This window comes from Puntigrus tetrazona, chromosome 6, assembly GCF_018831695.1.
Source record: "Puntigrus tetrazona isolate hp1 chromosome 6, ASM1883169v1, whole genome shotgun sequence".
NCBI classification, from domain to species: domain Eukaryota; kingdom Metazoa; phylum Chordata; class Actinopteri; order Cypriniformes; family Cyprinidae; genus Puntigrus; species Puntigrus tetrazona.
In genome coordinates, this window is record NC_056704.1 from 3,994,737 (window position 1) to 4,021,122 (window position 26,386).

Genomic DNA, 26,386 nt, shown 5'->3' on the forward strand with positions numbered 1-26,386 from the left:
TAGTTTGTGACATCATCCATACATTTCCAAAAGGTACACCTTTGCACATATTAGGTTTAAATACGCACACTTTATGTACTAATGTGTACCTTTAAGGTACCAGAATAGACCCTTTATGTACCAGCATGTACCTTTTGAAAAAGTACTGCCCCAGCTTTTGTAACCTTTTTACTAAGAGTGTACAATAGGCCTTTTGAACAGGAAATGGAGTAATGTCGATGAGTACTATGCGTTGTTTGTAAGATTGTGCTTTTGTGTATGATTTGGAACTATTTATTGATATCTCCGTGTGCACAGCGAGACCACAGATTTTCAGCTGACACTAAAGTTTTAAAGAAAAACTTTTAAATAAATTTTGACATGCTCTTCCAAGATTGGAATTGTCTCAAAAAACAAACAATTGTCTTTCTTATGAATGCATACTTTAGATTCCATGGTCTGAAAGCTATCTGCTTCCTCGTTTCTCTCCATATAAATACAAGAGCAACCCGCAGTTTGTCAACAAAACATCAAAGCAGAAGACCGTTTCAGTTCTGTGCGAGCTGTTTGAAGCACGTGTAAGGCAGACAGAGATGTTCTTCAGGAGGCGCTCTGTATTCACAGGATTTACTCTGAAGCCTTACACGGGAATAAAGGGATCCTGAACTCAATACATAGTCTTATCACCGCTCTTATCAGACCAATATAAATTCAGTGTATATAAAGGGATGTTTATGAGCACGGATGAATTATTCAAGCCACGCTTTGTGATTTCAGAAAGTCAGCATGCAAACGGGGTAATGAGCCATACAAATGCTCTCAAAGTCCTGGACAAGCACCCTGATGGAAACACCTGGCTGGGTGCGGATGGATGGATGGATGGATGGAGTCACTCAGTGGCTGGCGAGTGGCCTGTCTTCTATCAACCAGCATTGAGGGTGCTACAGGTATCATCAAATCCCATTACAAAGCAGGTCCTAGACAACGCTATGGGAGAGGAATCTAAAAACCCTAAATAACAATTAGTTTAAATAGGCATTATGCATCGGTGCAATTACTATCAAATTCCACAAATTTTCCACTCAAATTCAAATTTGAAACTGTCCGTTTGATGCTTCATATTAAAGATAAGCCCATTAGGATTATTAACATCCATGTAATTGTATCAGGTTTTAAAAAACACAGACATAAAACTTTATGCATTCGTTTACACTTATGTTTCCTTTAAACAATTGTGAATGCTTGCTTTTGAAGATGCTTGTTAATGAGTTACATACTTTAAAGTGTCCAGAGTGATATTCAGCTCTAGGGCATTACCCAGAGAATGAAGCAATAGTTAAGCAAATTATATTGCTGCATTATAACCCGCATAAAGCAAAACAGCTGGGATAAGCATGTTTTGTGACATATGGTTCCCTGGACGATCGATTTTCAAATCCTTAGTGCCATAGTAACTTAATAAACATAGTACAAAGTACAAATATGACAATGATTTCACCTGCCTTTATTTATATACATTTGTTCTGCAGAATATCCCATCAATCCATAAAACAAAATGATCCAATTTATAATTCAAGTAACCCTTAACTCACCAATCAACCAAATAAAAGATTTGTTAAATAATAAACCAATAAAAACACGCTGAACTATATTTTTCTTGTTCTCATCTCTTCAAGGCTCGGCGAGGATCCCGTCCATTGGTGATGGAGACTGTGGGTTTTGATCCCTGTCCTCCACCCGCAGGAGCACCGCCACTGTTATAATGACTGCGGTTCAAATGACGTCCACCGCCACCAAAGGAGATCTCTCGGGGAACATGGGAAGGGGAATACACGGCAGAGCCATTTGCTGTGAGAGGTAGAGAGGATAGTCCATATTAGTATGACTTCTGTGCAGATTCTTTTGCTGTACTTTATTATTTACATAACAGAATATATTTACATAATTGCAATTATTTAAAATTTTAGAACTTACAGTTCTTCTGTGCTTTGCTTTTCATTACCATTGAATTATTCAAGCATTTTCTAGTCATTTGTGATTAGTTTTTTTTTTTTTTTTTTAATTTACATTTTTTACAAATTTATATTTACTCACAAAGAGCAATTTCTACATGGTAAATTATTTTAGAAAGATTCTTGAATAAAAAAAAAAAGACAACAAATTAAAATAAATAATAAATGGAACAAATTAAAATATGAAGCACAAAACCTTGTGTATTTGTATATTATTTTTAAACCATCTTGAAAGTATGCCGAGGCCCCCAGGCAGTGAACCATTGGATTACTGGGATAGTAACAGATCTGTTCAATTAAACATCATGATCTGCAACAAAATTGCCTTTGCCAAACAAAACTCCACCTGTAGGTCCAGCAGGTGGCCCAGGATTCGATATACTAGGAGTGCTGCCATGAGCGTCTGTTTTTACCTGCTAAAAGAGATAAAATACACCCATTATGTGCACATACTGCTCGTGCCCTTTCAGCGGTGTTGTGCTCTCACGTGGGTGTTGTTGATTTGGTTGATTTTTGCCAGCACTTCTGGGTTGGGCTCGCTGAAATTTGGCACCTCTGAGAAAATCATACAAAACCTTCAATAGATGCACGAAAGATAGTTAGTGTTAGTGTTGTCGGTTTGGTGTCAGAGAACTTAAGATCAGTCATCTGACTCACTCTCCAATCTTCTGAAGGTCACCAGTTCTCCCAATATACAGTGTAAGACAGCCTTTGAAGAGAGATGCATATCTGAAATCAAATATTTACACCAACAAGATAATGAAGAACAAATCAAAACCTTATTAAGGACTGATACTATTATCGGTATAAATAATAATATAAATCAATAATAAAATGTCACCAAAAAAAACAATTTTGTTGATGCAGAACAAAAAGTTTGCATCTTAACGTGAAACGTAGCTTACAGAGCTCAGTTACAAGTGGCGGGAAAAATAAATAAATAAATAAATATATCTATCTATATATATATATATATATATATATATATATATATATATATATATATATATATATATATATATATATATATATATATCTATATATATATATATATATATATATATATATATATATATATATATATATATATATATATATATATATATATATATATATAAAAGATTGCGTGTGAACCAAAGACATTCATACGGACTTGGAAGTTCTTTTGCTTTAAATAGGTTGGGTAACTTGATAAAACAGCAGTGTCAGAGAATGATATATTTCCAAAATTGGGTATTTACTGCTGTGGGAGTGTTTTTTTTGTATGACTCTGTATGTGTAAATAAAGAAATTGCTGTATGTGCTGTTGCATAGATACACAAGAATGAACAATGCATGTTTGTGGAAGTCTATATGTATCATATGTGGGTGTATGCATGTGCAACATTACATTGATTACAGTGTCAATACAGTGCCTTTTTTTATTTTATTTTATATTTGCTGGCATATGGGTTGGGAAATTGTTCTCTAAAGGTTTAACTCAAACTAAAATATACAAATAAATAAATAAACAGTCACCCTCGATTGAGTCGGATGATGTCTCCTGTTTGTATCAGGCTGCCCACCTCGTCCCACACTGATATTGTAATACTTCCGGTCCTGTCAGCTACTTTACACGAACGCACTTCATGTCCATCCTTCGTCTTAGACACTCGACCTGAAACATTTTGTTCAAGAAACAGCAATAAAACGCACGTGAAATGTGAATCAGTTGGCTCGGGGAATCAGATGTCGAGCTCGTGAATCGGTTCTTTGAACTCAGTGGTTCGACGCAGAAGTAGTGCCAGCTTATACTACGCCTTTAAAGTATGTGCTCTTTTGCTGAAGAAAAAGTATGCACTTTTGAGTGTGTAGCGGTAGATTAGGTAAGCTTTGGGACATACTAACACGCCTATCGTACCGGTTACACACACCCTGTGACTGTAAACTGACACGTCAATCATCTTATCACCGTTAACATCCTCCACTTTTAATTTTATTTAACTTTCTACAGTATCAAAGAGAAAAGAAGTAGCCAGCTCACCTCCCAGTCGCGGATCTTTCGTGCAGAGAACTGCTCTTATTTTCTATATAATTATTTATTTAAAAGATAACGGGAAAATAGTGTTTATAAAAGTTCAAATTTCTGTTGCACATGAAATATAACACGGATAACAATAAATAATTCTAATAATAACTCTAATCACTTTTTGTAAACCTAACCTCTGGTCAAGCACGTTTGTAGTTTTTCTAAGGCGCAGAAAAGGTCAAAAATTAAAAATACCCGCTTCGTTCACGGGTTTTTTTTTCTCACCTCTTTTTTTGTTTCCGCTTCGAACAACACATGCATCAAGGTTTGTATGAGATTTATTTGCCTGATAAATACTTAAAAATGTTTGTCAGCAAACTGGTCGATTTTAGAATGAAAACATTTCTAAACTTATTTTAGAAATGAGCACAGCGGCAGCCGCGTAGGCTTCGTTTGCTTGTGTATGCCACGCATGTTTGACTTACCAGTTTCCAGTACGATAAAAACCAGATTAAGATTTTTTAATCCAGGTTTAAGGTCTTTAATCAGACACACGTTTTCGTTTGACACGTTTGCCATTCTATAACACGAGACGGGAAATAATTCAACTCCAACCGAGATCGCCAGCCACCTCAAACCACCTTGCGTTTAATTTGATTGTGCCATGCATCTATAGGCTACCTTTCCTCACGCGAAACCTCCCCCTAAATTGAAATACGACTAATCCATATATTAAACTGAGAAACAGCCCGATATGCTAATTTTCTTGTAGGAATGAAAGTACTTAAGCATGTTAAGATCGCAGTTTACCCCAACGCTTAGTGTGTTTTACGTTTTCATAAAACAATAATCGTAGTTTGTCGAAACTAAAAAGTCGTCACGAACAGGATTCGAACCTGTGCGGGGAAACCCCATTGGATTTCGAGTCCAACGCCTTAACCTCTCGGCCACCGTGACTGTCTGATTCATATATGTGAAAACAGCTCCATCTATTGATCGTTATACTCATGTGTACGTCGTTATAATGTTCGTTTGTATAAATGTATAAACGTCTTATTCTGAACAATTCAATAAAGGACATATAAAAGTTGAAACTCTTTTACAGAGAAACTCTGCCGTTAATCGTACGCGCATTGAGAAAGCATCTCGACATCAGTTCAAATAAACAAACAGAGGAGAATATTAAGTATTTGGATAACATGAAGCATTTTATTCGATGGACTAGATGAACGAAATATTCCGAAATAGCATTTAATTACAAAGTTGGATCTCGTATAAGCTTTTACATCGCTTGTTTTGATATCTTTTGTTTTACTTTAGTCATCATAACGCCAGATGGCGCTAGTGCCTAAGGAGTTTGTAATGGAGGGCGTGTGTTTGATGTAACCACGCTTCACGTCGAAAAACGGTGCTAAGGATTACACAAACCTGACCTTGACATAAAAATATAGTTAATATGAATGTTCTGAAAGAGATATCCCAAATGCGCTGAGAAATACTACTATAAATATGTAGGTAAATTGCATACCACATAATTACTCATGTCATGTTAGTATAAAATGATTGATGTATTTAGAATTGCCCAGACATGTAATGTTTAAAAACGTATCACGTTAGAGTCTATGTCTGAAAATGGATTGCTTAAAAAAGCACAAAGTATACTAAATATTCCAAGGAACAGACAGACAAAAAAAGTCATGGTCAAACATCTTTATTTATTTGCATTAAAAGAATATTTTGAACAGAGCGTGCTTCAATAACAACTTGGTAAACAGGTGTCGCAGAAACGTTATGAGGTCTCTGCTGTAACTGAGCCTTTTCTTTGGCATGAATCATAATGTTTTTAAAATACGATAACCAAGACAACATATAGCTCTCATATATATTATGAAGACACTGACGCAATTATATGCAAATAAAGATTAGGGATTACAAGCATCAGCAAACATTAGTTAAAATTTGTTATATTTTTAAAAGACTCAAAAGAAGTAAAACCTCATCCCTTTTCACATCTGAAAAAGACATCCACCCAAAGCAAAGATACACACTTAAGGTTTTGTTCAGCACTGGAATACTGAAATTTAAAATATTCTCTGATTATTTGCAGAAAGCAACAACATTTCTATTAAAAACACAAAAATACATTTGACAAACATGTTACATGTATGTTTTTTTTATTATGATAAAGACCAAACTTTCAGGAAAAAGTACTTTCATTGTTTAGATATTTGTCAGTGCTGTCCCTGCATCACCATTTTATTTCTGGGTTTGCGTGATAGCGACGGATTTTGCACAAATATCAGTAAATTGTATCTAAAATATTGGGGGTGTTTGCCCTTGGTCCTAGTCAGTCCTAGTCAGTTCTCACATTTCAAAACTTCAGTTTAACACTCCAAACAGACTTTCACTTTTTTGTACTTTTTCAGATCTCCACACTTCTCTGGCTTATTTGCATCCAGCTGGGCTGATCTCGTCTCCTCCATCACTTTCAGAACTATGCCTGTAATCTAAACTGGCCTCACAGTGCCTGTTTCTCAGCCAGCATCATACCAACGGGAGCTTGAGATATGGTCTCTGAAAAGAGCTGTATATCAAAAGCAGGAATGCTTTCTGACTAGGGTCCGAGACATTTGTGAAGCTCAGGGAAGACCAGGATCCCCCGTGTTAACTGCGTTCCAGAAGCAAATGTATGCAAGCATATCTAAATGTTTATTAGTCAGTACAAAGCAAAATTCTATAAACCAGAATTATATTTTTAGTATAGTTTAGGAAAATACACATCCCAACTAGCTTTCTCACATCTTTTGGTCTCTGTATTAATGAGTTCACAGTATACGCGGTGTGACGTGATTAAAACCAAAATTAGAAATTGAGTACATTACACATTTCTGATAAACACAGACATAGTGCATGGCAGTATATATATGCTGTTTAATTTCAAAAACCAAATTGGAACAAGATTGAACATAATCTAGGTTGCGTGAAATCAATATCACTTTCAGCTGTGCACAGGCTGTTCCAGAAAAGATGCATTGGATGAAAACCAGGCTACTGCTAAAAAATGTCCATGGGATAGATGGAGCGCCCCTTGGCAACCGTTGACTCCTTTGGATGTAAGCAATTTGTTTTCCTTTGCCAACCTTGTCAGCTGACAGGTAGGCACCAGCAGAGGAAGATAGAGTGTGCAGTAACACCAGCTGGAATGGTTTCTCACAAGCGGAAGGTTTGTAACAGACTGTTGGATTGGATGGACCGATAAGACTGCTTTCACATTCATTTCTGCTAAAAGACTAGGGACTAACAACAGTGATATGGGATTTTAAAGCAAATGTCATATAGTTCATGAATGTTGCCTTTGAACAGACTGCATTGTAAGTCTGTATTCTTTGAGGACAGGGCAGATGTCTGGGTTCGTGGTGGGGATGGCTGGCACTGATAAGGGAGAGAGTGTTTTCTCAGCTTAGGAGGGTGTCCTGGGGCTGGAATGAAGGGTCAGGACATTAAAATGCTTGTCCTACAGCAACACCCTCTGCTTGGCCTGCAGCTTCTGCTAGAAGGCTGTCTTCACTTTCCTTTCCCTTCTCCTCCTCTCTTTCCTCTTCATCCTCTCCATGTAAAGTGTTGTGGGACACTTCTATCTGGGAGGCGTCCTGGGGCAGGGTTGCAGAAAGAGCATACTCCTCGCTTACATCTTCTGTGATGGACAGCTCAACCTCGGCCGTGCCATTCAGGATGTTAGGCACCTGCTCTTTCTCCATTGCTTCCACAGCTGCCTTTACTTCATCCTGTGCTGGTGCAAGTTGGGAGTGGACCTCTCTGAAGGACAGGTCTTCAGTTGGACTCTCGATGGGGGCCAGTTCGATAGAGGCAACGGCACTCTCAGATTGAGCTGAGGCCTCAGCTTCTGGGTCGGCGTCCCCACTGCGGTTCTTCTTGATGTTGAAGGTGAGAGGAGAGACCTTGAAAGAGGAACTCTTAGCACTAGGGTTCTTCTGGTGGTTCGGTGTCAGGCTCTTCTTGATTTTCTCACGCTTCTCTGGGGACACAATCTTGGTGCTGATCTTGTTCATCTTTTTCTCAATATTCTGCCTGGAGAAAGCTTTCTTCAGGCTGTCAACTTTCTTCAAGCTGGAGCGCTTGATCTTCTCAGCTCGAGATTTTTCAATTCTGCTTTCGCTTTCGAGGTCTAAAACAGCCAAAATTTCATCTTCGTCCTCTTCTGGCCCCTGCTCCTCATCCGAGGAGAGGGCGATGGTCTGAAGGCCCTCCTCTTGTGAACGGTTGGCATCAATGGCCAGGGTCTCCTCCTCCACTTCAGGTAATGGTGCAGGTTCTTTCACAAAGACACTTGAAGGGATTTCATTTTCCTCCTGCACAAGAACAAATGAAAAAGATTTAATACATTTTTTTGTTCACATACTGCATTATTTTCACACCACATATGAGTGTCTATAATATATAGAGGTCAACATTTAAAGTGCATCAAAACCTTTCATCAAAGTTGTCCTCACATGTAAAACCAAAAGATGTTCCCCAGTCAACTTTGATTAACTTTTGTGCGACCACTTCAAATGTTGACTGTACACAGTTCTGTCAATACTGGTGAAAAAATTCATATTTTTTTAAATTATTGTAATAGGTTTCAGTGGTAAAAGTCTGTGCTGAAATTACTGCCTTTAAGATTTGTATTTGGTTGTCAAGACAACAGGAGTGTAAGAATGCTGATGACACATAGAGCATTAATGTGTTTGTGGGAGATATCTTTAATAGTTTCTACATAACATCACAGTAATGCCTTTTAGAAGGTCTTAAGATTATCAAAATGCCTTTTAGAAAAGGGTAAAAGCTGTAGGGTGAGGCCCATAGCTTACTAGCAAATTACATTAATCTAATCAAGTACTTAAAATGAATACGAAAAAGAAAAGTCACTGTCACTCTGGTACTCTGAAATGTCTGTTATAGCCAGTATCCGGGTCAAATTAAAATAACTGTGGAAAAAAGGAACTCTATTTAAAATGTACAACAGGACACCTTCAGCCAGAGAGATTTGTCTATGGCTTTGCGGAGGTCAGTATAAAGGTGTTAGAAGTCCAGGGAGCTGTCAAAGTAATTTCAACACATCTTAAAATATTTGAATAGTTTCTGGAGTTTTTTTTTATTTTTTTATAAAAGATTACAGTGTGGCAAAGATATTTAAGGTTATTCTGCACAGCTTTTAATATGAATTGCTATATGCAATGAGTAGTGTGGATGCATGCTTTTTTAAATGACACAAGGGGACAAGAACATCTGCAGTGAAAAACATTGTGTACCGACCCTCTTTTCCCTTCTGGAGACAATCATAAAGGCTGAAGAATAGTGAGACGATAGGAAGGAAGGCCAGGCATGACCCTACACAACTCCTATCAGAGTTTCCACTGGGTTTTGGAGGACAGCCAGGACAGAAAGAGAGGGAGAGCAGGGCAACTGGAAAAAGAGAGAAAGCAGGAAAGTCTGGTGTGGGGTTTTGAAAGGGAGTAGGATGAGGTTCAGGAAGCATTTGGGGTGGAGTGCAGCAATAGGGACACCTGGACAGAAGCCCTGTTTGCCCCCCACCCATCAGAAAGTTCCACGGCATCTCAGAAATGCGCAGGAGAGCCTGAGAGCCTCTCTCTTAGCGATAAGACTCTAAATTCTGATATAGATGAGGTCATGTCATGTAGGAAACCTACCAGTTAATCACTTTAACTGTACTGTTTTCATACATTCTGTAAGCACACATAGACATATATGAACACTCCCTTATTTGGGCACATATGTGATTTTAGGGGTCAGTTATGGGTGCTGTTTGTTAAAAGATTTTCTTATGTAATCTACATTGTTGCTTATTTCTCAGTGGCATAATCGGCATTTGAAGTGGCATTCTTTTAAATGATCAGTTATGACTCTCGTTTGTTCTAGCTCCAACAAGAACTGAGATATAATAGGCAGCGAAGAATATATCTAAGCTGTCTTCAAAAAGCAAACAGATGAAGGTACCTTAGTAGAATGTTATGCAAACACTGAATTTGGACATGCCTTGATAATGCTTATCTCGGTATACTGCCTGCAAAGGGCCTTAGCGTTCACATCTGCTCTTCTAACACGATGTTCCCCTCTGAACCCCCTGTTGTAAGTCTGGCTTCTGAAGCTCTCTGTGTGCGAGGGAATGCGGGTTTGGCCTGCCAAAGTGGAGGAATAGGTTTGACCTAACAGAGGAGAACTTACAAAAAGGATACATGATGACTGACGGTAATCCCTGTGGATGTATGCAACGCACTAAATCAGGGGAGAAATATCGCTTTTGGGATTTAGCAGATCTGTCCACCCACGAAAGAGCTTTACTTTGGACAGCAAATATGGATCAAAGGTATTGGTATGATATTGCTGGCACAGTTTGGGAATGAATCTGGCCAACTCCCTGCAAACTGTAACACAGAATTTCCATTTTCCATCAGTCTCTGGTCGGCGTTAACAATTAGTTAGCTTGGATGACTTGGACTTGAAACACAGCTGTAGTAAACGATGCGACCTAACATTGGCCGTAATTGCATATTTGCATTTAAGGGTCATGAAAGCGTTGTATGTCGATTTGTTTTGTTTTCCTCCAGCTGCTTTGTTGTGATGGGATTCTTAGAGGTGGTTTTTGGCAAGGTGCAGATTTTCTTGAACCTCCTGATTATCGCAAAGAACAGATACATAGTCTTGTATAACAGTGATATTGTCTGTGATATTTGGCACAGCAATAGTGCTTTTAAGCTCCAACAGATTACGAATTAGACAACAAGGAATGCAATTCATTTATAGCACCAAGTTAAAATTGTAACCATAGCAAGAGCAAATAAACACAAGTTATCCTCCTTCAGGGTCATATTTAGAAATACTAGTATGTTTATTTTAAAACCGATTACACAATTGCCAGGTCACATTTCACCACAAAATGAAAAGTCTGTTTTAAAATGGTTGTTTGTGATATGATGTTTCTGTTTTTTTAAGATCCTTTTTATAGTTTTTATTTATGCATTTATTTTACTTTACAAATAGGTTTTATGGTACAGTTTACTCAGCTCAGAAGAGTCAGTGCTGGGTATAGAGTTAATGCATTGTTTGGATGCTTCCGATGATCTCCTTTGTTTACATTTGTTTATATTTGCAAGTTTTCAAGTACTGTTTTCGAGACTCTAGGTGGCAATCCGTAGCTCAAACTGCCAATTTGTAAAGGTAGAGGAAAAAGTTGCTGAGCCACTGGATTAGCCTGTGTGACCAGAAGGGTACCTATCAACAGTCATTAAATCACTTCTAGTCATAACTGCAGATAGTACAGCAATGCCAGTAACTCACAAATCCCCAGCATGTAGAAAATTCTATAAGAAAGAGAGTCGAGTGTTGACATTTTGATATGTGTCTGACAACAGCTTGCGTAATTGCACTGTTTAAAGTGAGCAGTTTCTCTTGACTTGACCTGGTTAACCAGGTTCAGGCTTGTCCCCGGAACCTGTGCATTTTAAATGACTTAGGAAGAATAGCTTATGCTTATGGCATAATCACAAAGTAACACGCATCCCTCAAATTAAGCATTAAACACAGCAGCTACAAACAGGCTGAAGTATTTCTCTTTTTGGCCTCCAGAGACACATGTTCCTGGTGTTTGCTCAGTGGGGAACTAAACAGTTCATTCCATGCATTCTGCCTTTTAGGTATGAGATCTGGAAATGACTTGTAAATGACTGTAACCTCCTCTGCATTGTCTTCATATTCTAGTTGTGTTTAAATTTTTTGGTCTTAAAATATGTTTTTGTCACTACAGAGGACGATTACCTCACGCTGAGCAGCCTGTCAAATGATACTCTAGGTATGATTCATTTGCATACTAAACCGGTCCCTCTTGCCTCAGGCAATGTGGCACTTGTGGTATCCGAGTTGATGTATGTTTTCTCATATATGCATGAGAATATAAGGAGCTTTCACAAGGGGCAAATGCAGTTTCTGTTACAGTTTATGGTTATTAAAGGAATCTATTTTTAGAGAATGTTTTAGCAAACAGTGTGAGCTTGAGTCATTGAATACAATGCATGCTTTGTGCCTTTTCTACAAGAAAAAAAGTTTTTATTTAAACGTTTATTTGACTAGATGTAGTCTTAACAGACACAAAAAATCCTGCATTACTTTATGTCCACCATCATAATCTTAAAGTTTTTACAGACAACAAAAGTTACAAAATAATTTCCTGTGCTATAATAAATAGATAAATAATCAATAAGTTATATAATGTAATTTACTTCAATTCTTAAAGCTTGAAAAGTCCATTCTTCATTAATTCATTTATTATTAAAAAAAATTCTGTTGTATTCTGCAGTAGAAAAGTTGGAACAGTAAAGAAATATACATATATAACACTTTGGATCTAAAGGTCTGTAGGCTCAAATAATTGCAATTGGTTTGTTGACCATTATGAATGACTTCACATATAAATTTCTTTACATTTTGAATTGAATTTTCAAATAAACAAAATAAAATACATACGACTTTGAGTTTTTTAAAGTGATGAATGGCCCTGTAATTCACTTGTACTTTAAAGAAGACTTAACATTGTTTGATCAGTATGTAGTTCCTATAGATCTGTTTGTATATTTCATTTATTAGACGTGTTCAGATGTTTGACATATGCATGTCCACAGATATACACACACAAGAACCTCTCCGTGCCATGCTCTCTCCTCTCTTTGCTGTCAATTATAGCATTATCAGAGACCCTGTCCAGTTGTATTTCCAATATTCACTTCATGTTGTAAACACACTTGACATACGCGTCACCGTGAGGTCTACCTATGAAGGATTGGGGGTAAATATTTGCTCAGGGGTGGGGTGTGGAGTAGGGAGAGAGTTGTAAGTGGCTGGGTTTGAAAGTGTTGTAGATGGTGCACGGGGGATTTAAGCTCATGGTATGTTTTTATCTTTGGCGATGCGGTGGGACCTCCAGCCTCTGTAATTCTCTGAAAAACTTGAATGCTTACATTCCCCTTCCTGCTGCCCATTAACATCACATCTGACAGGAAGCAGCTGTTTAACCTCATACACTCGCCCGTGGTCTTTGCTTTGCGTCATACGCAAAATGCAGGCAAGTATTCGTATACATTCTCTGCCTCTATCAATTACACAGGGATCTTTGCAACACACTGAAAGATAGAGAACAGAAAGAGTAATGTTTGTTTGGAGGGCTGGACCGACTGAACTATAGAAGTAGTATAATATGACTTTTTTATGCTTCATTTTAAATAAAGGAATAGGTCACATATAAATTATTATTTGCTTGAAATTTGTGTTGTCATGGTCTATTAAATAATATAAAATAGGTTCTGTCTTATCTAGGCTGGTCATTTTGAATACCAGTAAGAGTAACTTGAACTGTTGCTTGATAGGTTTAACTATGTGTGCCAAGAAATGTACTGGTGTGTGTATGGGTGTGTATGTGTTTCTGTGTGTGTAAGAAGTCAGGTAGAACAAAATAGTTTTAGCAGGAAAGGGTGCGAGAGATGAGTGGACAAGGGCTTCCCTCTAAAAATGAAAGCCAGGGAAAAACTTCAAGCAACAGTGGCCATGTTTACATGTACACCAATGGTGTGATAATTAAGAGCAATCAGAGTAAGGAAGTACGTGGATTAAGATGTTTACATGACAAGAGCAAACCTCCTCAAACATGCTACTTGCCATTCTTACAATTACTCACTGAAAAGTTACTTTTGTCAGAGTTCGAAGAATGTGATTAAATCCTGTGCCGGTGTAGTGAGATTAGACTATATACAAAACTATAACTCTAACTACACTTAAAGTTTTACAGCGGTTTCTCTTATTAATCACATTATTTTGTCATGAGCTTCAATTTATTTTCATAACTCAAATTGTATAATATACATCTTGTACTGAATATTCCACTTATGCGGTAGTTTTAGTTTTTATTTTGCTTTTACTCCATATTGTATTTTTTAAAAGATTAAAAAATGTGTTATACGCATTATATCACATAGCTCTCTGAATACTTATTTCTGATTGGGCAGTTGTTGCTCTGTTTTTATTCAATTTTGTACTCCCATAACATAATAATTCAGTATTTCTTGCCTATTACTGATTTATTTATTTCGAAAGTAGTCATTGTAATAAGTGGAATAATGTGCAGTCAGTATAAATCATTTTTGCAAAGTAAACTCCAAAGGGGTAATCAGCACCCTGAATCAGAGGTCTTATATCAGCTTAATAGGCTTGTTTATTACTTAACCTTTATACTGAAAGAAGCGGTTGATGAAAGATCAGTGTGAAAGGGCATGGTTTTGTTGCAGTTTCCTTTGTTATTGATGTGTAGTCTGATTCAGGGCTGGTTTGTCCCAGCATGTATGTCCCCATGAGTTCTCATGGTATTGTGAGTGTGTATAGTTTTCCCTTTATGCTGGCATTGCTCCCTGTCACGGGACCCACACAATAGCAGCTTTTGTCTCTTCAGTATGTGTGTGTGTATTTAGATAGGACCAAAGAGTTCTGTCAGCTTTCATAACCCTATGCAAAAGGACTGTTTTTATAGATAATTACAGTATATGTCCAATTCAGGAAGGCCCATCTAGTATTAACTTTTCTCCCAGATATTAAAAATATACTGTATTTATTGCCATCATCTGCTTCAAACATTTAGTATTTAGAAAATGGCACTCCCACAGGTGTGCTTTTGTGTTTCTTAGTGTATAAATGTTCAGTATGCTTGTGCTCAGTTTTGATTGTCAAATATGGATTTAAATGATTTGTTTGCGTTTCATTTGATTTCATTGTGGCAGTTGAAAAAAGGGAGTGAGCACCTGCAGGCAGTACATTAGACGGCTGTCAGGATAACTACAAACATGCTGCATGTTTAAATGTACAGAGTAAATGCTAGATTTTTATGGCTATTCATGCTTTTGATCAGTTGTAAGACTGTGTGTTAGTGTAATAGAGCTGGGTGAAAAAATATGACTTTCATGAGTCTTTTTAGTGAATCGGAAACATATAATGTGACTAGTGTAGCTTGTTTGCCAAAAAAAGTGATTCTTATGAGCACCTAGTGCTTGTTACTGGTCTCATGTGCATAAACATGTCAAATTCCTCTCATATAACACATTTCACATGCTCATCCAGTATTTAACCCCGTACAGCGGAATGGTGCAGGTCAGACCCTGAGGCTACCTACCCGCTAGGGCTGTAAATATATATATTTTTTTAATTACAGTTTTGTTATTTTATCACAATGCAATTTGATTTTGTTTAACTTTTGTCCCCCCACTATTTTTATGATTTTGTGATTACCGTGATGTGGTTTTTCAGCATATTTTGTTTTAGGTGTATCACTCAGCAACAGCTATGTTGTAAATCTTAAGTTGCACTGAGCTCTTTTCTCATCTTATATAATTTTCATCTTACCCCCAGTGTACCAGTGGGAACTCTAATAGTAAGCTGAGTTTGGAGAGAGATAATGCCTTTTTGATGGACAACGGAAAACAAACACTCTTGTCTCCCTTCTCTCTGCCTACAGGCCTTCTTGCACTCACACTTTTTCTCCCCCTCTCTGTCTCTCTCTCTGGAGAGGCACAGATAGCCTTATTAGGTGATAGCGGAGGGCTAGTTGTAAAAATATTCCATCTTGTGCTTTCCTACTCTAGATTTGACTTTCAGCATGATGAAAATTGAAGCATTGTGCACTGAAAGTAATGAGAACTTGGAGATGCTGTGCAGTTATAACACAGTCCATATGTTAAGTTTTGAGAAACACAGGGACAATTAGTTAAACATGTTCACTGAATGTTGCATCATGCAAAAGAATTGCAAATGGAATGATGTTTGGCTAAATTCAGGAGGTCTCCTCATAAGCTAAAGCTAACTCCTTCTTCCTTTTCTCTTTTATGGCTGTAGTGACCAGTGTCTTGATCCAAGTCTCATGGAGTTCTAATTGATTGTGGTTACTGGTCTATTTATATCATTTTGAAAGCGAGAGAGATTCGCTCCACCTCTGGAATGTAAGTGTTTGAGCCAGAGTTTCTGCTTATGCAAGAACAGCGTTCTCTCCCGCCTGTACGTCCGCCTAAGGGGGGAGGCCAAGCACCCCTAATCCAAAAGCAGCAGGGGAAGATAAAAGTGAAAAACACAGGTAGGCAGGGTGTGGTGAACACCTGAATGTAGCTATGGAGATGAGGAAATAAAACTGTGAATGTTAAAGACAAACAGACTATTTGTTGATTTATAAAACCATAAAAACTTTGCCCGAAAGTCTTTTTCTTTAGTTTTTGTCAGGCATGTTTAGTACTGGACAATTTTATATGAAACGCTTGGCAGAAGTAACTTTTCAAAGTTTTTTCTCCCCTGAAGAAGTTGTGTTTGTTTAATGAGCTGAGGACTGCGCAGAGCCTATCATTCCTTAGAAACAAACCCAGGCAACCCCAAGGGAGAACAGAAGGGGGGTTTAATGAAGGAACATTAAAGTAAACAAGACAAGGATTGTACAAGAATGTTTGTGTGGGTCTGTCAGGCATGTTTGTTAGAAACGTTAAAGCTCTAGAAACATTTTACACCTGTATCCACCACAGTCCCACCCATCCTAACTATGATGCAGGACAGATCAGGAGGCCGCAAGAACCCCATGGCTGGATTAACATACATTCCCTTAGACGCTGACCAGACATGCCTTGACTGCAGCGCAAATGCTTGGAAAATGAAACACGGCAAACCAAATCCCTTTCTTTAAGTAATGAGCTCAAAATAATTAGGACAAAGAGGGAAATCTCCAAGCATACCCTCCGCAAAGTGGATTTCCCTGCAAATAAACAATGTAGGTGCCATAGCAACGCACATTTTTGGCTAGATTTAACAAACAGAGCTATGTCTGTGACGGCAGTGGGTGTTTTCACACCAGTTCATTGAAGGAAATTTACCTTCCCATCTTAGTTTAAACACTTTCTTCGCACAGAGATGGAAAGTTGACTTTCTAAAAATGCATTTCACTAGGCCCTCTCTCATTCTCTACAGCATGCATTTCTGCAGTAACCACACAGCTGGGAAAAGAGAGGGGAAAATGGAAGGCCTCTCTCAGCGCTCTCTGACTTTGGAATCACTGAGTCATTCGGTTGATTGTAGGTCTTGCAGTAAACAGCAGCTAGCCAGCGTAGCATAGCACATTTCAGCATGGGTCTTCTGACAACAGGATACACATTACGCTGCACTGTAGCTGATCTCTGGACACACCTTCTATTCAAGGCTATTGTGCTTTAAATAATAGCTTTTGGCTAAGCCTCAAAACAAGCCTCCCCTATTGAGTGACTCTCGAGCTCTCTAGCTCTCTCTTGGTTTTTAGTCCTGCTGGTTTTCTTTCTGAAATATAGAGATATCTGAAACTCTATCTGGGCATTCGAGAGTAATACTTTGAGTCAAATACAAAACTTGCAAGGACTTCTGATTTCAGGAGCTCACAAATAAAGCCATCCTGAAAACACTCGACAGTTTGGGTAGTATTGTCTGAGCTTTTGACCCCAAAGCAATATCCATTAGAGACAGAAATATGAGGCAACCATCTAGATATTGCTTCCATTCCACCCTACCTCACAATGACCTTAAGTGACATCACACCCTCTTAAGCATTGCTTTCATCTTTACACTCTGAACTGTGACCCTTCTCCCCTGCTTCAGAAATGGACCCACCCTGAGGGTGGCATGCGACCTCTTCTTTTAATTTAGTCAAATGACATTTAGATTAATTAGTCTCTACTCAGCTGTGTAAGACAGCAATATCCCTTATTGTTATCAGAGTTGGAGAGAGTCGGTTCAGCGCACACTGACATGCAGCATGATCACCCTCACAATGCAATCATTCAGTGTCCTCACCTGAGCACATCAAATACCCCACTGCCAACTGCACCCCATTACACTCACAGTACATTTACCTGGAAGATGAGCACTTTGAAGTTGTTTCTCTTGATCAGCTGGGCGTGATTAGCCTCCAGTTTCTTCACCTGGACGGCCTGCTTATCCATCTTGTCCTTGACCTCCTTCATGTGGACGCTGACCTTGCGACTCTTCTCCAGGAGTTTGCTGACCGTGTTGGAGGTGGAAGTGTGGCTCTTGGAGAGCTTGGTCATATCATTCTGGATGCCTCTCACTGCCCCCTCTATCTCGACTTGTCTCATCTCCATTTTATGCTGGTTCTCTTGCACCGTGTCCAGCATGTTCACCAGCTTATCTAGAAGTGTCAAGACAGTGATGGCGTTCACTTGACCTGTAGGTGAAGCTCCATCTCTGGGTAGAGTGCCTCCAGTCAGAGGCCCAGGGCTGCTAGGTTCTCCACCAGGGGCGTTGGTTGCGATGGTGCCCAGCTGTGAGAGGCTATGAGTGGGTGAAGATTGAGTGGGGCTGGGGCTTGGCACCACCAGCTCCTGGTTCTCATGTGTGCTGGCCATGCTGCTCCTTTCTGCTTGCACTGCATCTTCTCCCATTCTGAGGCTGCTCTCGGTCCCGACAGGTTACTTTACTTAGGAAAATAGTCACGTTCTTTAACTTTCTCCACCTTTGAGCGTGCTCGTCTTGCTGTACCGAGTTCCCCTCTGAGTTGGCTTTAGTGCCACCACGTTCTTACAGCTTTGATTCTTGTTTACAGGCTTGGGAATAACTTTTCAGCTTCCAGGTTCAACGTTCCCACCCCTTTTTGAAGATAGACACAGTCTCACTCTTTCCCCTCTCTCTCTCTCTCTCTCTCTCTCTCTCTCCCTCCCTCTCTGGTGCGATTGGAAGAACCGTGTAAAGGCTTCCCCGCAGCTTAAAAAGCCTGTCCACACCCTATGGGGGCGGGGCTTGGTTTCCATAGTAGCTAGCCTGGCCCATTGGTGAGGGAGTTATGTGTTTGCATGTGTCAAGCGCGAGTATGTGGGTGTGTACAGTGGAACATGAGCAACTCTCTCCACATGTAGAACCTCCCCCTAACTATCTCTCTCTCTAGCTCCCTGGGTTTTGTTCTGTTTAGATTGAAGAGAGCAATAGTATATTAAGAGTCATGTTTGAAGAATGAGCTCATCTGTTAATAAAGAGAGAGAGACTGAAAGAGATACAGAAAGGGAGATAGAACAATGGTGTGTGTTTTGCTCTAAAATAAAGATTTGCTAAGCAACACTTTAGAAGAGTTTTCGATGTTGGTAGATGTGCAGAGGAATGGTTGTATATGTTAGCCTGTATTTATTTTGTAAGAGTCTTTTGTAGCCATTTTAAGTTTACTCTGGAAAAAATGTCACACAAACAGTTCTCAGGCTGTGTGAGTGGAGTCATTTTTCCTGTCTCGAGCTGTAGCAAGAGCATGGCGAAACTTAGCAGCAGAACTGGAAAACTCTTCACATTTCGCTATGCAAGGAAATGTGTGAACAATAAAACTACTGCTAGCATGAAATCAATAATTAAATCTTAAAAAACTGTGTGAAACCTCCTTGTCGTTTTCTTGGGTGTTTGCCTCTTACACACTCAAACACAGAATGTCTTAATTGCTCCCATTTCCTTCTTTCTGCATTGTTATACGTGCCTCCATGATGTAATTTTCCCTCCTTTTTCCTTAGCAGGGTAAAAGCTGTGGAAACACAGGCTTCTGAGAGCGGAAAAGAGTCCACTCCTGGACCTCTGAACTCTACTCTGGGAATGCTTTACGTGCTCAAATTGATCGCATAACACATTACCATAGCATACACAAATTTTGGCACAAGTTCATATTGTGTGTTCTAAATGCAAAAGAATTGCAGGCAAAGAAGGCATGTGTGTGCTTGTACAGCGCCAGTCTCACGCAGTAGTAAATAACATAGTGAGTTAGAACCTTTCCTCAGTTAGCAAAAAGTAGTTAAATTTAAGACAGGATGAGAGAAAAGGTGAGATATGTAATCCTGTAATGTAATCCTGTCAGTTAGGATTATATTTAAAAGGGTGGGGATTCCTGCCTTATCAACTTTTTATCTCCATTGTTCTCATTCCGGAGAACTCGCATCCTGATCTCTTGTTTTCTATGGGAATATCTCAAAAGACTTGAAGGCATATGGCTCAGGTTGCATATTACTTAGAAATTACTTTGTCGCCCCCTGGAGAGAATACTATGTAATTGCAACATGAAGTGCAGCACAAACAAGACCAGATTATCTGGAATGCCACTGCTGCTTCCTTGGAAACTCTTACATATGAACTCCCCTTTTACTCAGTCAAAGAGTATTTATGTGTTCTTGAAGCATTTAGGAAGATACTTTGAAATGGTCCCAAAAATGAAATGCCAAATTGTGATGTCATTTCATAATGTGCTATTGTGCAAAAACCGGGAGCAGAGGAAGTAAACAACATGAAGTTACCCAAATTCTGTGTGTGAAGAAGAGAAGCTGAATCACCAGTTGGAGTCAGTAGTATGAATATCCAAATAACCCACATAAACTTTAACAGACGTCAAATTCAAGAAATGTTTCAGATTAAATACAAAGCTTATAAACTGTATTGTTTATTGAAAGCATTGAATCTGTATTTGTTGTACTGGGTAATGGTTTGGCTTGCTTAGTATTGTTGTGGCAACTATAGATGATTCTGAGAGCAGTAGATTATTTTAACTAGATAGTTAAAATATATTCCATTATATTTTGCACGAAGAAATTCTCGACAGTGCAGTGCCATTAGTTACAGTATGTTAAGTTATATTGCACACTCTGTAGTTTTTTTTTTCATTTACCCATCCATTTACTTGCTAATGTTCTATAAATATTTAATTAATAATAATAATATTCCTGGTGTACCAATTTGGCAGCATTATGCAAAATTATTATTACCAGTATTTTTTTGGTCTGTCTGTAGACATTCAAAGCCAAGGCTCCATTTACCATTTTATGGAAATCTACGTTTACCCTGTGCTAATAAAAAAACCCTTAACTGTCAAGTAACATTCAAACAGTTTCTAATGCTTAACGGTTTTTCTAATTCTTACACTTTTGCTGAGGCACCTAAAGCTCACATTAGCGACTCTACAGAGTTGTGACTTAAACCCCACTTAAACCCAACTTTAACCTAGCCTAACTGAAATGTCACTTTTGACTTGACTTTTGATTCTACTCATAGGTTTTTACTGCATGCCATTTGTGCTCCATGCCTGTAAGTGAGCTGTACATTTTGTGTTATGTTTCTCTATGTTTTAAAGGTACTACACGTCCTGATTTAGCTGAGTTAGATGTGTTCCTAGGTCAACATATTTTGTTAACCCAGGAATAACATTTTAATCTAAAAATGTAGTCTTGAGCATATCTCTACACCTAAACCTAACCTTACCCATGAGTAATCCCTAAAATCAGAGGAAATAACAGATGAATGACACTGATGTACAAACTTGTTCTTCAGATCTGATTGGTTAATCACAATATTGTTCCAGGGTCAGCAAAGATGTTGACCCAGAAACACGTCAAAATCAAGTTCTGCTTGCATGTCCAGTATGCCCTTATGTCTTATTCAATGTGACAGTTTGCTTATTGCCATGGCTTTTTTCCATAGGCGACAATATATTTTTAAAATCTATTAACTTTGTATATGCGCATGTAGTCTATTAACAATATGAAAATTCCAATATCATATTTCATATCCGTCCCTTCGTAGGACACAATCAATAAATAATTAAGCATATGATACAACAAAGTGCCCCTTCAAACCTTTTGACTCCTGACTCGATTATTTCATTATTCATTTTCTTTCTTTGATTAAGCCCTGTGTCTAAAGTTAATATTTGCATTATTGATCTATCATAAGTCTCAAATTCATTCATTATTAAGAGCTTTCTATCCTCCCCCTTTTTGTCTCCTTCCTCGACCTCGACCCCATGATTCTTCTTTTACAGTTTTTTCTTCAAAGTCCAAACCCACCCCTTTCTCGTCTTATATCAACCCGCAGAAACAGACCTCCCTACTGGCTCTGTCTGTTGAGCATCTGCTTTACTTGTTATTGAGATTCCACCTCTGGGAAACCTACGGAGCGAGAGGGATCCCGGTGTACCTGGCACCGCCATGAGGGAGGAAGGTAAGTCGTGGACGTAATTGATTGCCTTACAATGAAAATTCTCATCAAACATGCCTCTTTCCACAGCCACACGCAGCCTTGGTGTAGATTATTCTGGGAGAGAAAAGCGCCTGTGGTAGTCAGGCTTATTTGAGGCTTCACACTCCTTCACAGATACAAATTTGCTCATTATTTGAGACTCTTGGCAGTCTTTCTTTTGTGTTTTCATGAGAATATAGAAGCCTGAAAAAGTATTTTACTAAAGCCACACTTAAAATGGTATGGAATATGATGGTATTGGATTATTTTAAATAAAGTGGACTTTAGTTTAATTGTATTATTCTTATTAAAGAAAGATAGCACGAGCGCACTTTTCAAACAAAGCTTTTCACAAAAAAATGGGCTATTCATACATATATCGTCTGTTTATGGCAATGTAATTATTATAAATGTCAAACAAAGAAATATTTTGGGCAAATCTAAGAGGCCTCACCTTATGATAACTTCAGTACTGTATATCACAGCGCCGTCTTTGTAGACTAGTATTTAGTATTAGGAAACTATGTTTGTGATGGTGAGTTTATTTACATTGGTAATCACAATCGCTCAGTCAATCTCTCTTTACTACAAATAATACACTGTTTTTAAAACAGTATAAGCTTTTAAGAAAGCAACACAATGTTACTTTGTTATCAGTTCTACAGTAAAGTTTTGGAAATAGTAACGGTGACTTGTGCTCATCTGTTTACCCATCATCTTTAGATTTGAACGCATGGTGGAAAGGAGGCACTGTGTTGTTGTTCCTAAAGTATTTACACACTCATGCTGTCGAACTGTTGTATAAATGCAACATCACACGAGTAGATGTGAGTTATGGCTTTATATCGGCATGCTGTGATTTTCTGCGGCCTCGTGCCTTTTCCAAAAAGCATTTACCGTTCTAATTCGTTTTGAACTGTAGGCATCTACCTACTATTTCCCGGTCTCTACTATAGATCCTGTTCCCTAAATTCCCAGAATGCTGTGTCCCATTCCAGGACTCTATACAGCCCTTTGACGTGCAAACAATATTTAAAATATTTCCTAACAGCTAGTGCTAACAAACGACAGCTATGACAAAGTGCGTTTATTTCATAATTCACATAAAATGACACTTTTTTTCTACCGATATTTCTAGAGGCAAGGCGAAAATTTCCACCCCATTACATTCCCCCCGCCGCAAGCTTCAATTCGCTGATATTTTTTGTTAATTGAGCTTGGAATGACTTAATTCAATTTAATACTTTTACACTGCATAGCAGACACCTCTTGTCTGACAGAATTGCAGAAATGTTCTTTTAAAAAATGAGCTTTTTAACATGCAGGCGGCACCCATTCGTAGAAGGACCCCTTAATGTCTTCACATTATAAATGAAGGAAGGAACAGATCCGTTTGAAACACGTTTGATTCAGCACTGCCATCGTGTGGTCATTGATCATAATGGCAACAAGAGACACGGGAATCATAAATGATATAGCCTTGCATGCATCATTTTTAGTTTTATATATCTAAGCTCACTCACACACATAGACGCTCGCCATTCTGTCTCCCAAGGACTGTTGGATCTGGTTCCACAAGTTACCTCAGGTCACGCAGGGCATTGGTATCGGCACAAAACACAAACACACACACACATACACACACACACTACTTGTTGGCGGTGATTGTATTTGACAGCTCAGAGGCGTAGGAGAGAGCCGGACTGAGGTTGTGACAGCCTCTCTGCTGTCGGATCTTGTGGCAGCATTGATTGCTGGGTAATGGGTGCGGCTCACAGCCATCGACCGGCTGCTGGGCTTCATCCGCCTACAACTCCCTTTGGGCCGAAGGAGGCAGACAGACAGACTTTCCTTTCCTGCTCGTGTCAGATTGTGCTAAGAGAAACAAGGTGACGAGAAAGGATGTATCTCAGTCCTAAAGCTAATCAACAGAGTGCTGGGTACTTCTAAATCTGTGAGACTATTGATATTTTAGAGAAGTGACAAGACTTACAAACTTGGAAGGTTAAGGAGATTTAGAGGGAGGAACACTGTGGCAAAGTTAAGAACACTTTTGAAAAACTAATTTCTTGAAAAGATTGTGAGGAGTTATTTTGTAGCTGTGAGCAATAGTAGCAAGTGTTTGTGTATGTGTGTGTGTGTGTGTGTGTGTGTGTGCGCATAAGATATTTTTACTGCACAAAGACACAAAAATACTTCAGATGCACCAATATAAACAACTCTGAGCAATATAGAATAAGCCAGTGATCATTTATTATTATAAATGGCCAATTTTTGATATTCTATATACCTTTGTCTGGATAAAAATAAACTCAAAATGGAAATCAATAATTTTTTTTCCATCATTCTAAAGTCTATTTAGCAATATTGCATAATCTACTAATGGCAAAATCAAAATTAATATTTTGAGGTTTACTGAATATTAAATATTTAGTGTTGATGATAGCAAAGGTAATCTAAAAGTAAGAAATATTGCAAATTAGCATACACAGTTAAATATTTCATATCAGCTGGTAACCATATGGTACCAAAACATTGTGGATCCCTGCTATCTCAATTAAGGAAATTAATTCTGGTAACACTTTACAATAATTTCAGTTTGTTAACATTATTTAGTGGGTTAACACAAACGGACACTATTTTTTACAGCATTTATTATTCTTTGTTAATGATAGTTAATAAATAATATCAAATGGATAAAATGTTAAAATATATTAGTAAATGTTGAGATTAACAGTGACTAAGAGTTGTGATAAATTCTGTAGAAGTTTAGTTAATTATGTACAGTTAGTTCTTTTAGTAACCTGATTTGTTGCAGCGGTAGTAAAAGTCATACACGGTGATGCATCAGTTCACATGATATAAATTATTTATTTACATTACAGCAAATAAAAACAAAGAAAAAACATCACAAGTATGTTAACCTATTGGAAATATATAATACATTACAAAGAGAGCCCTGGAGAGCTCATTTCTTCGATGGTGTCATTGACGACAAATACAAGGCAACATGTGGCACACCTCTCCAGTCATCCATCCATCATCCAGTCATACTCCCATTCATCCATCCATCCACAAACACTTTTCCAGATTGTTGCAACCCCAGGGAAGGGCTGTTTTTGGCTGTACGCTCTGACGAAGCAGACTGCCCCGTTCTCTTTCCCATTGAGTCTGACTCCAGCCTGCATGCCAGGTGGAAAAACCACTGCAGGCCCGTCCCGTGAGGCCGTGCCCTGCTTGCGTCCTTCGGGAATCCAGGGACGATACGGTTCGCTTCGGTTCCTACACACACCCAGCAACACCTGTCTGAAGGGGTGTGTGTTCCCACAATTCCCTGGGGCCTTTTTCTCTGCTGTCTTTAGCACATGTCACTCTAAGTTTAAGGGTTCGTCAGATGAGTCTGGTGGAGGCCCGCAGGGTGTTTTCCGAGTTGAAATGTGGGACGTTTTGTTTCTGTCGTGCTATCCGATTCCCACGTGGACACCTTCTGGAAACGCACAAAGAATTTTGGCATTTAATAGGGCTGCACAACTAAAATTAATCTGCAATCGCAATAAGTTTTAGTCTCTTATGATCCAACGTTTTTGCTCTCTAGAGCGCCTCAGTTTGCGCTAAATGCTCAAAATGATTTCATGTCTGCATGTACTTTAAGGTGTAATTCGTAAAACTATAATTGTGTGTGTACAACCTGAATACTGGAAATATTGGGGCGTTTTTTAAACATGAATAAAATGAAAACTAAAAGGCTTTCAAATTACATAAGACGATAATTTATTCACTAGAGAACATAACAAATGTTTAAACTGAGAAATTTTCCACTTTTATCTACTAAATAAGATTATTTGATGGTTGGCACGTGGGCAACAAAGGGCTGAAAAAGCAAGACTTTTCTAAAATATTCAGCTGGGAGAACAACTAGCAACTAATTACGTTAAATGTTTTAGGGAGGCAGAGAGTCTCTTAGAAGTAAAGATGGGCAGAGGCTCTCCAATCTGTGAAAGAATACATAAAAAACAACGTTCTTCAATGTTTGGCAAATCATCTACAGTACGGTACATCCTTAAACGAGTCACAGAAACTGGAGAGATCTCTGTGATATAAGGGACCTTTGTTGGAAGGCCTCAGACGACACTGCGTCAGTCATGGACATGATTCTGTCATTGGCATTACTAAATGGGCTCAGGAATACTTCCAGAAACCACTGTCGGTAAACACAATCACCCCTAACATCTGCAGATGCAAACTCATGTGTAAACGTTGCCCAGAAGCCCTACCGTGTCCT

General features: G+C 38.6%; 3 protein-coding genes and 1 non-coding gene across 6 annotated transcripts in view; all 4 read right to left on the reverse strand.

The window, feature by feature from the left end:
* Window positions 1-1,468: 1,468 nt before the first annotated feature.
* On the reverse strand, window positions 1,469-4,656 carry nabp1b (nucleic acid binding protein 1b). Of its 2 annotated transcripts, none has more exons than XM_043242498.1 (6): window positions 4,485-4,656; window positions 3,510-3,648; window positions 2,649-2,720; window positions 2,479-2,566; window positions 2,338-2,404; window positions 1,469-1,827 (listed from the first exon to the last, which is right to left on the reverse strand). In XM_043242498.1, exons 1-6 carry the CDS (start codon window positions 4,576-4,578, stop codon window positions 1,643-1,645), a joined length of 645 nt encoding a protein of 214 aa, XP_043098433.1. In that variant the 5' UTR covers window positions 4,579-4,656; the 3' UTR covers window positions 1,469-1,642. The 2 variants fall into 2 exon arrangements, with proteins under 2 accessions (XP_043098433.1, XP_043098432.1); XM_043242497.1 differs by having other exon boundaries at window positions 2,338-2,407.
* A 218-nt stretch (window positions 4,657-4,874) lies between these two features.
* On the reverse strand, window positions 4,875-4,956 carry trnas-cga. The gene has a single exon. It is a non-coding gene; the product is annotated as a tRNA-Ser (tRNA).
* Window positions 4,957-5,694: 738 nt separating this feature from the next.
* On the reverse strand, window positions 5,695-18,814 carry cavin2b (caveolae associated protein 2b). The gene is made up of 2 exons (XM_043241817.1): window positions 17,967-18,814; window positions 5,695-8,369 (listed from the first exon to the last, which is right to left on the reverse strand). The coding sequence occupies exons 1-2, from the start codon at window positions 18,513-18,515 to the stop codon at window positions 7,500-7,502; spliced, it is 1,419 nt and encodes a 472-aa protein (XP_043097752.1). The 5' UTR covers window positions 18,516-18,814; the 3' UTR covers window positions 5,695-7,499.
* Window positions 18,815-24,951: 6,137 nt separating this feature from the next.
* tmeff2b (transmembrane protein with EGF-like and two follistatin-like domains 2b) overlaps window positions 24,952-26,386 on the reverse strand; it is a 48,421-nt gene continuing 46,986 nt past the window's right edge. For both annotated transcript variants that reach the window (XM_043242853.1, XM_043242854.1), the window contains exon 9: window positions 24,952-25,591. In XM_043242853.1, coding sequence (XP_043098788.1) covers window positions 25,495-25,591 — 97 coding nt within the window. In that variant the 3' untranslated portion in view covers window positions 24,952-25,494. The remainder of the gene's footprint in view (window positions 25,592-26,386) is intronic.